We start from the raw sequence: 13,585 nt of genomic DNA on the forward strand, positions 1-13,585 counted from the left end.
TGCAGAAGACGACCAAAACGTGCACACAGCAATTGAGATGTGTTCTCACTAATTCCCTGTACAAATGAAGCAGAACATCCTTCCATTTATGTTAAATTCCTGTCATAATATAGAATATAGCCAATTAGCTTTCTGGATTACATGCCAAATCAACATACTAACTTTATGACTCATACTTTATAACACCTCTGCACCTCAGAATTCTAGTCATGCTCCATTTAAGGAATATTCTGCTCTTATTTATTCTTCCTGCTGAAATGAATGACTTCACGTTTTCCCATATTGTACTCCATCTGCAAGATATCTTGCCCATACACTAAACCTATCAATATCTGCCTGCAACCTCATGTCTTCATCACAGCATATTTTTCTAGCCATCTTTAACTACCATGCCTTCAAACCCCTCATCTAAATGGTTTATATAGGTTGTAAAAGGTTGGGTAGTGTATTAGGCCAAGCATCTTTAAAATTAACAAGATAGAACCATATAATCCCTACAGTGCTGTAAGAGGCCATTGAGTTGGCACCGCTACGCCAGACTTTCCTTACCCCAACCCAGTTACTCATCATGGGTATTTGCCATGGCTAACCAACCTAATCTGCACATCCCTGGACACTATGGGACAATTTTTATCATGGCCAATCCAGCTACCTGCCCATTTTGGGAGGAAACCCAAGCACATGCAGAAAATCCACACTGACAGAGGAAGAATGTGCAACCTTCACACAGTCGATTTAGACTGGAAACAAAGTTGGATTCCAGGCTGCAAGGCAGCAACACAAACCACTGAGCTGCTGTACTGTCTAAAATTGATGATGAAATCTGGGATTGAACCTTCACATTTTCACTCCCTGGGAAGTTTCAGCAAAAACAGATACTGGGGGAATAATGCTCTTTTCACTACTATGAAATGGGCTAAATTACTTATTTCTGTGTCATAATGAATCTAAGACTGATTTCTGCAACCTCTGCTCATAATAAAACCCTTGAGTCCAGGAATGATTGGGGTAAATCTGCACTGCTCCCCCAAGAAGGTCCAATCTCTCTTTCCCTAACTGTTCATAGCCCTGATCTCAGAAATCTTTTAGCATAATTGAAAAAACTTTTTATTTTGCACTGTGAAAGGCCGATGATAGTGAGCTGCTGGTGAATGGAGTGACTTTGTAGATCTTGCTATAACATCTAGTTGAAAATTACTATCTGCAAACGAATCCCAGTGACCCTGCTGTAAAAATAAAGTAGACAAAAAGCAGTTCTCCCCACTGTAAAAACACAGCACTCTGCCTCCTGTCGCCCACGGCGTGTGATGGCGTCACAGTTGCAGACCCCCTTTCACTCATTGGTTGCAATGTCAGCTCCGCCCCTCGGTCGCCCTGGTTACTTGGAGGAGCAGCAGCACCAGCTCTGTCCTCCAGATCCGCCCCTTGGTTACGTTTGGTTATGTGATGTCATCAAGCAGGCGGGCATGCGCATACTGAATTGGAACTGTGAGCATGCGTGCCGTGAGTCGCCTCTGGACGGAAGTGTTTATCGAGGTAAAAACAATGACTGCAGACGCTGGAAACCAGATTCTGGATTAGTGGTGCTGGAAGAGCACAGCAGTTCAGGCAGCATCCGAGGAGCTTCGAAATCGACGTTTCGGGCAAAAGCCCTTCATCAGGAATAAAGGCAGTGAGCCTGAAGGGTGGAGAGATAAGCTAGAGGAGGGTGGGGGTGGGGGAGAAAGCAGCACAGAGTCCTGTAGTTAAAAATCACACAACACCAGGTCACCTGATGAAGGAGCGTCGCTCCGAAAGCTAATGTGCTTCCAATTAAATCTGTTGGACTATAACCTGGTGTTGTGTGATTTTTAACTTTGTACACCCCAGTCCAACACCGGCATCTCCAAATCAAGAGTACAGTAGGTGAGTGGGGGAGGGGATGAAGGTGATAGGTCAGGGAGGAGAGGGTGGAGTGGATAGGTGGAAAAGGAGATAGACAGGTAGGGCAAGTCCGGACAAGTCATGGGGACAGCGCTGAGCTGGTAGTTTGGAACTAGGGTGAGGTGGGGGAAGGGGAAATGAGGAAACTGTTGAAGTCCACACTGATGCCCTGGGGTTGAAGTGTTCTGAGGCGAAAGATGAGGTGTTCTTCCTCCAGGCGTCTGGTGGTGAGGGAGCAGCGGTGAAGGAGGCTCAGGACCTCCATGTCCTTGGCAGAGTGGGAGGGGGAGTTGAAATGTTGGTCCACAGGGCGGTTTGGTTGATTGGTGCAGGTGGTCCCGGAGATGTTCCCTAAAGCGCTCTGCTAGGAGGCGTCCAGTCGCCCCAATGTAGAGGAGAGCGTATCGGGAGCAATGGATACAATAAATTATATTGGTGGATGTGCAGGTAAACCTTTGATGGATGTGGAAGGCTCCTTTAGGGCCTTGGATGGAGGTGAGGGAGGAGGTGTGGGTGCAGGTTTTGAACTTCCTGCAGTGGCAGGGGAAGGTGCCAGGATGGGAGGGTGGGTTGTTTGGGGGTGTGGACTTGACCAGGTAGTCACGGAGGGAACGGTCTTTGCGGAAGGCGGAAAGGGGTGGGGAGGGAAATGTATCCCTGGTGGTGGGGTTTTTTGGAGGTGGCAGAAATGTCGGCGGATGATTTGGTTTATGCGAAGGTTGGTAGGGTGGAAGGTGAGTAGCAGGGGAGTTCTGTCCTTGTTACGGTTGGAGGGTCTGAGGGCGGAGCTGTGGGTTGTGGACGAGATTCATTGGAGAGCATCTTTAACCACGTAAGTGTTTATCTGTCACATCCACAAACAGTTAGTGAAGGGAATCGTTAGCCACAATATTTCCAACAAGAAGGTTTCACGATTGCACAGTTTAGGTTTCTCGCCCCAAACATCGAGTTGTCCGATGCTGTAATTTGTGCCGTAGGGAGCCACAGGCTTCTTTCCAGAAGCAGGCTCTGGTCAACGGTTGCCACCTTGGTTCCGCAGGGGTCGAGGCGGGGGAGAGTGCGCAGGACCCATTTGTTTGGTGATGTCACAGTGGGGGGGTGCGGTTTCCCCCGCCCCCGTTCCCAAGCTCCTTCTTCCCTCCCCCATTCTTCTCCCCTCCGTCCCCAATCTGGCCTATTGTCTCCACCTGGGGATCTGCTGTTTTGTTTGACTATTCCCGGTGGGGAGCGGTTACTGCAGTAAAAGTGTAGTATGAAGTCGAGATGTGATTAAAAAGCAGCAATCCCTCCAGAATCGAACTCCTGTAACTCCCTGTAAACTTGCAGGTGTCTCAGAATGTCTGACTGAATCCTTCCTGCACATGGAGCAATGGAATGGTCTCTCTTCTGTGTGACCACTATTGGATGGCCAGCTCAGGTGAGAAACTATATCACTGTCATTATTCTGATATTTTGACAGTATCTCCATTGTCTAGGGATCTTTCATCTCTCTTGGCTGGATGACCAGATGAATTCTATTGCATTTGGCAGAACATCCATATAGGAGAAAGTGAGGACTGCAGATGCTGGAGATCGTAGTCAAATAGTGTGACACTGGAAAAGCACAGCCAGTCAGGCAGCATCTGAGAAGTAGAAGAGTTAACATTTTGAGCATAAACTCTTCATACAGTTTCTCTGAACTGCATATGGTGCAATTTTATTTCAGTCTAACTTAAAGCTTTTTCCAAGGCCACTGGAACACACTCAGGCTGTGTAACTGGTTACAACTGGTTAGAAAATAGACAGTAATAGCAACAGAAGTAAGCCAAATGCCCCCTTGAGTCTGTACCAATATTCAATAGGATTATGGCTGATCTGAAAGTGCTCACAGATTGATAGACACAGCTTAGGAATGTATTAAACAGGGGAAAAATGTAAATTATTAGTTCAATTAAATAGTTTCAATCTTTTCTGAACCCTTTCAAGTTTCACACCATCTTTACAATAGGAAGGAGACGAGAATTGAATGCAATATTCCAACAATTGACTAACCAATGTTCTGTACAGCTGCAACATAACCTTCCAACCCCTGTACTCAATGCTGTAACCAATAAAGGAAGCATACCAAACACCCTCTTCACTATCCTATCTACCTGCGATTCCACTTTAAAGGAGCTATGAAACTGCACTCTAAGGTCTCTTTGTTCAGCAACACTCCCTAGCATATTACCATTAAGTGTAAGTCCTGCTAAGATTTGCTTTCCCAAAATGCAGCACCTCACGTTTATCTAAATTAATCTCCATCTGCCACTTCTCAGCCTATTGGCCCTTCTGGTCCAGATCCTTTTGTAATCTGAGGCAACCTTCTTCGCTGTCCACTACACCTCCAATTTTGGTGTCATCTGCAAAGTTACTTATGCTCACATCCAAATCATTTATATAAAATGATGAAAAGTAGTGAAACCAGCCTGATCCTCGTGGCACTCTCCACTGGTCACAGGCCGCCAGTCTGAAAAACAACCCTCCACCACCACCCTCTGTCTTCTACCTTTGAGCCAGTTCTGTATCCAAATGGCTAGTTCTCCCTGTATTCCATGAGATCTAACTTTGCTAACCATGGGGAACCTTGTCGAACGTCTTACTGAAGTCCACGTAGATCACATCTACTGCTCTGCCCTCATCATCCTCTTTGTTATTTCTTCAAAAAACTCAATCAAGTTTGTGAGACATGATTTCCCACACACAAAGCCATGTTGACTATCCCGAATCAGTCCTTGCCTTTCCAAATACACATACATCCTTTCCCTCACAATTCCCTCTAACAACTTGCCCACCACTGACATCAGGCTCACTGGTCTGTAGTTCCCTGGCTTGTCCTTACCGCCCTTCTTAAACAGTGGCACCACATTAGCCAACCTCCAGTCTTCCGGCACCTCATCTGTAACTATCGATGATATAGATATCTCAGGAAGAGGCCCAGCAATCACCTCCCTAGCTTCCCACAGAGATCTAGGGTACAAGATTGGGTTGGAATATCTGGTCGGCATGGACAGGTTGGACTGAAGAGTCTGTTTCCATGCTGTACATCTCTATGACTGCACCTTTATGCGTTTATCCACCTTTATGCGTTTCAAGACACTCAGCACTTCCTCCTCTATAATATGGTTCACAGACAGATTAAAAAAAATTTTAATTTATGAATCAGCAGTGAATGTAAACAGTTTCAGCAAATGTCCATAGATATTTGCTTATTCCCTACATACTATTTGCTTTTCTCAGAACATTCAACAATTTGAGACCTGAGTAGAAAATGAGATAGAGACGGAACAGCCAGTCTCGAGCTTTCAAAATCACTCTGCATGTCCTTGACCTTCTTGAACTGCTGCAGTCCACGTGGTGAAGCTTCTCCCAAATTGTTGTTCGGCATGGAGTTACAGGAGTTTCATCCAATGAGGATAAGATAGTGCTGATATCTGTGTCCATTACAATCATTTTGTTTTTATAACCCACGTTTAACAGATTAGAAATGTCGGAACAGGAGTAGACCATTATGGCATTCGATCCTGCCCTGCTACAAGTATCTCCCACTTTCTGAAAGTTCTCTTTATGCCACTTCACTTTTACAAAAGACCTATTTTAGTACCTGTTTTCACTATCCTTTCTTGCTGCAACTCCACTTTCAAGGAAGTGTGAGCCTGTGCTTTGTTCAGCAGCACTCCCCAGGACCTTACTATGAAGTGTACAAGTTGTACCCTGATTTGCCTAACCAAAATGTAGCACCTCATATTTATCTAAATTAAACTCCATCTGCTACTCATTTGATCAAGGTCCCATTGTACTCTGAAACAACCTTCTTCGCTATCCTCTACACCACCACGTTTGGTGTCATCTGCAAACTGCAGAACCACACCTGCTTGATTCATATCCAGATCATTTATGTAAATGACAAAAAGCAGTGGACCCAGCACAGATCCTTGTGGCAAATCGATGCTCTCCATTCCGAAAAGCAACCCTCCTCCACCACTCTCTGTCTCCTACCTTTGAGCTGGTCTGTATCCAAATGGTTACATCTCCCTATATTCCATGTTCTGTAACTTTGTTAACCAGTCTGCCATGTGGAAACTTGTCAAATACTTTACTGAAGTCCTTATGCACCAGGACCACTACTCTGCCTCTTCGTTGCATGTCATCTACATTCTGAGAGATATTTCATTTAAGTTTCTTCATCTAAATCATCAATATATATTGTGAATGCAGTAGAGGGGGCAGTGGCGTTGTGGTATTACTGCTAGACTGTTAATCAGGAGACATACTATTTGCTTTTCTCAGAACATTCAACAATTTAATAATAATAGTCTGGGGATCAAGGTTCTTGCTGTGACAGTTCTCCCACATTGTTATTCAGTGAGGGGTTACAGGATTCTCAGGCAGCTACTATAAAGAAACATTGCCCTGTATCCACAAGAGGACAGTGCATTCCTGGAAGGGCAATTTATCGGTCATGGTTCTCCATACACATTGCTGTTGACCTTCCTCAAGAGCGAATCTTTCAAACTTATTCCTAACATGTAGAGGGAGGAAGCAGTGCCATTAAGTATCCCATTGCTCTCACTGTCTCGCTTCCCATTGAGGGCTGAATCTGTGAAGGTCCAGGATAGGCAGTGGGTCCCTTCCCTGAAGGACATTTGTGCACTAGTTGAGTTTTTATGACAATCCAGTAACTTTTCATGGTCACCGATTCTGAGTGTCTTGCACACAAATTACCAGATTCAATATACTCCCTTTCACAACCTCCTTTCATGTTTTAAACAGTTCTCTTTCTCAGACTCACCTTTTTCTGATTTAAATTTGTTTTACAGAGAGTCACAGAGGCGCGTTTATCAGTAAGAATTCAAAACAAACATTCCATCAGGATCAGAGAGTGAGTCAATTCATCAAGACTTGAAATCTATTAGATTTCCAACGTTTATCTTTTCTGTTTGTGGGAAAAGATTTCAAACATCGGGGTGGCTGGAAATGTACCAAGACACATCCACCCAAGTGAGTCTTCCAGTGAACTAACTGTGGACAGGTCTTGAACAGTTACACAGACTGAATAACATCTCACGATTGTCAGTGGGGAGAAACTGTAGCCCTGTCCTGTGTATGGGCGAGAAGGCAGCTGATCTTCGCTTATAGAGAGATTTGGCAGACACCTGCCCTATGGAGAAACCATGGAAATGTGCAGACTGTGGGAAAGGATTCAGATATCCATGCTTGCTGGAAGCTCATCGACGCAGTCACACAGGGGAAAGGCCGTACAGCTGCTCTGTTTGTGGGAAGGCATTTGCTCAGTCATCAGACCGTCTAAGACATGAACGCACTCACACTGGGGCAAGGCCATTCATCTGCCCTGAATGTGGGAAGGGATTCAGTGAGTCTTCCAACCTGCAGACACACCAGCGAGTTCACACCGGGGAGAGGCTATTTATTTGTTCTGTATGTGGGAAGCGATTCACCCAGTCATCTGAACTTCTACGACATGAATACACTCACACTGGAGAGAGGCCATATACTTGCTCTGTTTGTGGGAAGGGATTTATTCAGTCGTCTGACCTTCATAAACATGAGCGCACTCACACTGGGGAGAGGCCATACGCCTGCTCTGTTTGTGGGAAGGGATTTACTCAGTCATCTGACCTTCAGAAACATGAATGCACTCACACTGGGGAGAGGCCATTTATCTGCCCCGAGTGTGGGAAGGGATTCAGTCAGTCATCCAATTTGTCCAGACATCTGCGATTTCATTCAGGAGAGAAGCCAATCATCTGCTCTGAATGTGGGAAGGGATTCAGTGACTCGTCCAACCTGCTGACACATGAGCGCATTCACACTGGGGAGAAACCATTCCCCTGCTCTGAGTGTGGGAAGGCATTCTCTCATTTATCCAAACTCAAGGCACACCAACTGGTTCACAGTGATGACAAACCTTTCAAATGTTTGCACTGTGTGAAGAGCTTTAAAAGCAGATATGCAGTGCTAATACACCAACGCATTCATACTGGGGAGAGACCATTCCACTGCTCCGAATGTGGAAAGCGATTTGTCCATTCAAAAAACCTTCTGAAACACCAGCGATTACATACTGGTGACAAGTTGTTACCTGCACCCTCTGTAGGAAAGGACTTCCTCAGTCATCTCACCTGGTGAAACACCAGCGAGTTCCGAAGTGACTGCATCTGTTGCTGTTGTTGTCCTTAATAAAACTTTTTCTCACATCACTTCTGCATCTCTTTCCTAAAACCTTAACTCTAGCTTCCATCAACATTGGGCCACCATTTCTTATTTCTTTCCTTCAGCTAAACCTGTCAAAAACCTGTCACAAAGCATAGTGGCCAGAAGTGGACTCTAATTGAGTCCTAGAGGCAGTTGTCAAAAGGTCAGCACCTTTTCCTTATTTTTTCTGCTCGATATATTTAGTTTATGAAGTTCAAAGTTCCATGTGTTTTACTGTCTGCTCTTTTGATGTGACTTGTCACCCTTTTAGTGTCCCTCACCTTGAAACCAGAAGCTCTGGTTTCAAGTCCCATACCTTCTGTGAAGTTGTGCCAGAGCGGTTTGATTATTTTCTTGTTTTTTAATTCATTATTGAACCATATCCACTGGGGTCTGTTTCTGCTGAAAGTAATGAACTCCAGCTCAGTTAAAGGAATCACTGGGTGGGCGGTAGTTGGGGGGGGGTGAGAGCACATCTGTGTAATCACTGCTTATTTGGAAAATGAGTTGACTGATTTGTAGAATTCACAAACTACTTAAAAGTAAACTTGGAAGCTTGTTCTTTTCAGTCCCACTGATACCTTGTATTGATCTGTGTGAAAATCCTGTGTTCCCTTGTGAAATAAATCTGTATCCATTGGTTGCAGAAGCCTGTATCCTATTGTCTTTATTAACCAGCATTGTAGTTGCTACTGTTTTGATACTGCAGCTTTGTCTCTTTATGGATTTTAAATGTGGGACCAGTTTGTGTGAAGTTAGGAAGTGGAGGAGGAGAGGGATAGACAGAGGCAGTCTGGACTAAATTACTGAGCTGCTTTCTCTCGCATGTCCTCTCTCTAATACCACAAAAATGCCTCTTTCAGTGGTGCAAACATGGGGAGTTGTACTCCAAGTAGAAGGAGCTGATAGGATGAACTGAATGATGGGTCAGACCTGAGGGTATTTAAACTAGCTCCTGGCAGCCATAGTTCCTTTGCCAAGTGGATGGAGCAGGAGATGAGTATTAGACTGTTTCTATCTTTGTGAGAGAGAATGAGTGTGGGTACTATTGGAGTCTCAATGCCAGTTATGATCCTTTAAACTCCCCTCTCTGAAGCAGACTCCAGGAGCAATGTCCATCCTTCTGTTGTGCCTGCCACAGTATGTTTTAACCCTTATATCCAGCAAAAGAACTGCGAGTCGACTCAATAATAATGAACAGTAATATACATTTTATTTGACACAATTAATTGTATCACAACAAAATACACTATAAACTAATGATTGACGCTACAAATCTATCTTGTGCTTTTACTTAACTCTGTGTGATCAGATACCAGCACACTAGATCTTGGCCTTCATCACATGGTGATAGTCATCTGGTCTTCTCCAGATAGTCTCAGGGGTGTCTTCGCAACTTGGTGGTTGATCTCGCGTTACCGCGCCCGAGGGTGATGTTGTGGCAATTCTCGTACTTGGTAATTGTTTCAGCCCTATTGGGAGGGTCTTTTAATGTCCTCCAATAGATTGAAGTGGACGTGTCGATGTTGGACTGGGGTGGACAAAGTTTAAAAATCACACCACACCAGGTTATATTCCAACAGAATTATTTGTAAGTACTAGCTTTCGGAGTGCTGTTCCTTCATCAGGTAGCTGTGGAGCAGGATTATAAGATACAGAATTTATAGCAAAAGGTCACAACGTCATGCATGCAACTTACACAAAATATTGAACAAACCTAGATTGCTGTTAAGTCTTTCATCTTTTAGAATTGGTTGCAGGCTTTGGTTTATTAATATGTAAATCTCAGTTTAACCTGATAGCAATTTCGATCGCGTTCTGGTCAACTATTCCAACCCAAATTTGGATATGTATTGTGTCATCTGCAGCTACCAGGTCAGTTACATACTACCTGTTGGTAGCTGCAGCCTGTCTGGATTTTGCAGCATGTTTATTAGCACAGTCACTCTGGGCAAGGCTTGCCTCAGTTTTTGCAGCATGCCTTAGTTATTGTCGAAATCTTTATAAATCCATAATAAATTAATTATTTTGAGCAGCTTGTCCACCCACAGACCCTCCTCTTGATCCTGAATGCCTAAGATCAAGCAAACATCACCAAACTATATTTAAATGGAACATCAAAAATTCATACCCAATGGCTGATCAAGCAAAAATAGTAAATTAAAATAAATAAGACATTGGCGAAATGGGCAAATACAAAAAGAAATTCATAACAAAAATCGAATGAACATAATTAAACTGAAGAATATTATACATAAACAATGGGATAGGACACTTAACACAAACAAATATCTACTAGGCTTAGCAAAACATTTACAATGTTGATATAACGTTCAATAAGCTTGGGGAGACTGGAAGTTGAGTGAGCTCTCCAGATTCAGATTGACAGTGAGGATGATGAGGTATACCAGGGTAACCAGAATTAACAACACAGACAGATGTGACACAATACAGACCTAGGGATGGATTTGTAGGTTGGAGCCCCGGTTCCAGAAATCCTCCCACCAAGTTTTTAATTTAATTTCCTTTATTCACTCTTTGACATCATTTATCTGCTGTCATACCTTTAATCATAGAATTGCTACAGTACGGAAGCAGGCATTTTGGCCCATCAGGTCCACACTGGCCCTTCGACCCAGAACTACCCCATCTCTGTAACCCTGCATTTCCCAAGGCTAATCCCATCTGGCCAGGACATCTTTTGGACTGTGGAAGGAAACCAGAGCACCCAGAGGAAACCTACACACTCACAGGGAGAATGTGCAAACTCCACACAGACATTCACCCAAGGTTGGAATTGAACTCAGGTCCCTACCATTGTGAGGCAGCAGTGCTAACCACTGAGCCATCGTGGCACCCCCAATGATTGAACTGAGCTCAGTTTGCTAATATATATAGTATAGTGTGCTGCATTGTTATATTTTGATTTAAATAATCTAGAGGTCACACATTGGGCTTATTTGGTAAATCCCAGACTCATGGTTCCACATTGGGTACCTGACAATGCAACACTAAGATCTTTACCTCCAAACAAGTTGATTTGATTCCTGGTTGTTATGACTGAGATCACTGCTTGGACTACTGTGGGCTCCTAAGTATAGATTGATGGAGAAACAAAAAGGAATGAGGGAAGAGGAAAGCAGGGGAGGAGTCAGGGGAAGAGATCCTGAACGCAAAAGTGACGGCATGGAGTCTCACAGTATAATGGGACATTTTTGGTTTTCAAAAGCTGCCTTCTTGAATTCTTGCAGGCTGGGTTTTTGGTGAAGTTCTACGGGTTCTACATGCTGTGGCCAACTGGGTCTGAATTAGGTGTAACATTGCCGGGAGGGTTTGGGCTCAGTGTCACACTTCTCCAGATATTCCCCCAGAGTTTGCCGAAGTTTCTCACTTGCATTAAATTCCCCTCTCTCCCTTTGTGTGTATTTATCAGCTGAGTTAGGCCTATCCTGGCAAGTATGTGTGACCCAATACAGTAGGTGGTGTTGGTGACATTGGGCTGTCCCATTCGGATATGTTGATGTGCTAAATGGGGTTGTGAGGCAGTATTCTCCTTCTCCTCTGTCGGCTACCCTGAGTTATGTCAATGCCCAGATTGCGAGCTTCTATGGGGCATTCAAATAAATTGGTTATGGGCCTGTTATCATTGTGTACGGTAAGGTGCCATCAAATCCTATCCATATGCCCTCCTGAATAGTGCCTATGTTTTCTACTTTGAACACCCCTAGTCCAATTCTGTCATTGGTTATTATTGGGAGTCCTAATATCATCCCTAAAGCTTTCCCAAGAGTTCCTTTACAGTCATCGTTGAACCAGACTTTGGTCAGTTGCCTCAGTTGGCAGTCTGATAATTTGGGGTGTTTCTTTCCCGTGAATAAAATGCTGTATCTGTTCGTAGCTGATCCAGGATGGAACCTGTCCGTGTGAAACCTGATCAAGATTTTCTTTAACTGTTCTATCATCCACTGTCATTCCATGTTAGGGACGTGGAATGCACTGCCTGCAACAGTAGTAGACTCGCCAACGTTAAGGGCATTTAAATGGTCATTGAATAAACATATGGATGAAAATGGAATAGTGTGGAATAGATAGGCTTCAGATTGGTTCCAAAGGTTGGCGCAATATCGAGGGCCTGTACTGCACTGTAATGTTCTATGTCTATATATGGTGCATAGGATCTGATTCTCTTGTCTGCTGTTCTCTTCCAATTTCTCTTTTATCATCTGGTTTGTTGTTTTCGCATGTCCTTCTAGCACAGCTACCATAAGGCTACCAGCTTTATTTCCAACTACTTCCCCTTCGACTATCCTGCGGACTATTCTCATTGTGTCCAAAGTCTGTTTTAGTTGTCAGGTCAGGACTCTGAATTTATTGTCCACATCAGCCAAATCAACGGCATTAGTGATTGATACCCCTGCCCCATATGTTGTCATTAAATCATTAAGTATTTCCCTTTTATGGTGTTTCTCCATTCCAAGTTTGATCTTCCCGTTGTCTGTCCCTATCTCTTATCCCAATAGTATAGTCTTTTCAGTTGGGGGGAGCACCATTCTGACAGTTGGGTTCCTGCTAAATTCACCACCACAGATACCAATTCGTGGTTGATGTTCACATAAATCTTTGCCAGTAGTTTTAAAACTAGTCCGTTTTGTGGACCAGAGATGGCTTCAGGGCAAACGAGTTAGGTGCCTCTGCAGCTGGTTTTAAGCCATTCCTAATTTCATACAGAGCAAACATCCACTCTGAGTTTCCCATGGTATCGCTGCCCAAGTTCCAATCCCTTTTCTGGGCTGTTTGCTAAGCATCCTATCTCGGGGCATCCTTTGTTTACAAATCCCCACCAATCACCCGTGATTTCTATGCTCAGGTAGCAATCATCTGAGCTCCCATTTATTTTCATATATATTGCCCGCTGGTTGTTGCATCTGAACATTATATTTTTATTGGTGTGGACCCATAACAGCTGAAAATGTGTTGCTGGAAAAACACAGCAGGTCAGGCAGCATCCTAGGAACAGGAGAATCGACGTTTCGGGCATAAGCCCTTCTTCAGGAATCCTCCAGCATCTGCAGTCCTCACTTTCTCCTCGTGGACCCATAACACACAACCCTCACATTTGCCTGCAATTGGTGGGCCAAATCATAAGTATCCTGGGTACATATATCCTGGTCTGTTCAGTGTTTCATGTGTGTTGTTCCCTGTGATGATGACCATCCTGGTGGGGTATATCTTGGTTGTGTTCCACGCGTTCATGGTTATCCTGGGAAGAGATCAGGGTTGTTTCTGTTATCCTTGACTAATATCTGAATCGTTTCAAACAGGTGTAATCTATATGCTCTCACCCTCCCCTGCTTTCTTGTTTAAAAAACAAAAGAGAATAATAACGTGAACCCCATTTGGAAGGTTAAGTTGGGTTTAGAGGCCTAGT

The 13,585-nt window shown here is 44.0% G+C and overlaps 1 protein-coding gene across 4 annotated transcripts; it reads left to right on the forward strand.

The window, feature by feature from the left end:
• Nucleotides 1-1,482: 1,482 nt before the first annotated feature.
• LOC140456986 (uncharacterized) lies at nucleotides 1,483-9,350 on the forward strand. Of its 4 annotated transcripts, none has more exons than XM_072550865.1 (3): nucleotides 1,483-1,536; nucleotides 3,250-3,340; nucleotides 6,762-9,350. In XM_072550865.1, exon 3 carries the CDS (start codon nucleotides 7,105-7,107, stop codon nucleotides 8,089-8,091), a length of 987 nt encoding a protein of 328 aa, XP_072406966.1. In that variant the 5' UTR covers nucleotides 1,483-1,536; nucleotides 3,250-3,340; nucleotides 6,762-7,104; the 3' UTR covers nucleotides 8,092-9,350. The 4 variants fall into 4 exon arrangements, with proteins under 4 accessions (XP_072406966.1, XP_072406969.1, XP_072406968.1 ...); XM_072550867.1 differs by lacking the exon at nucleotides 1,483-1,536 and adding an exon at nucleotides 1,545-1,672; XM_072550866.1 differs by lacking the exon at nucleotides 1,483-1,536 and adding an exon at nucleotides 1,766-1,905.
• Nucleotides 9,351-13,585: the final 4,235 nt, after the last annotated feature.

This window comes from Chiloscyllium punctatum, chromosome 31 (assembly GCF_047496795.1).
Source record: "Chiloscyllium punctatum isolate Juve2018m chromosome 31, sChiPun1.3, whole genome shotgun sequence".
Lineage (NCBI taxonomy): Eukaryota > Metazoa > Chordata > Chondrichthyes > Orectolobiformes > Hemiscylliidae > Chiloscyllium > Chiloscyllium punctatum.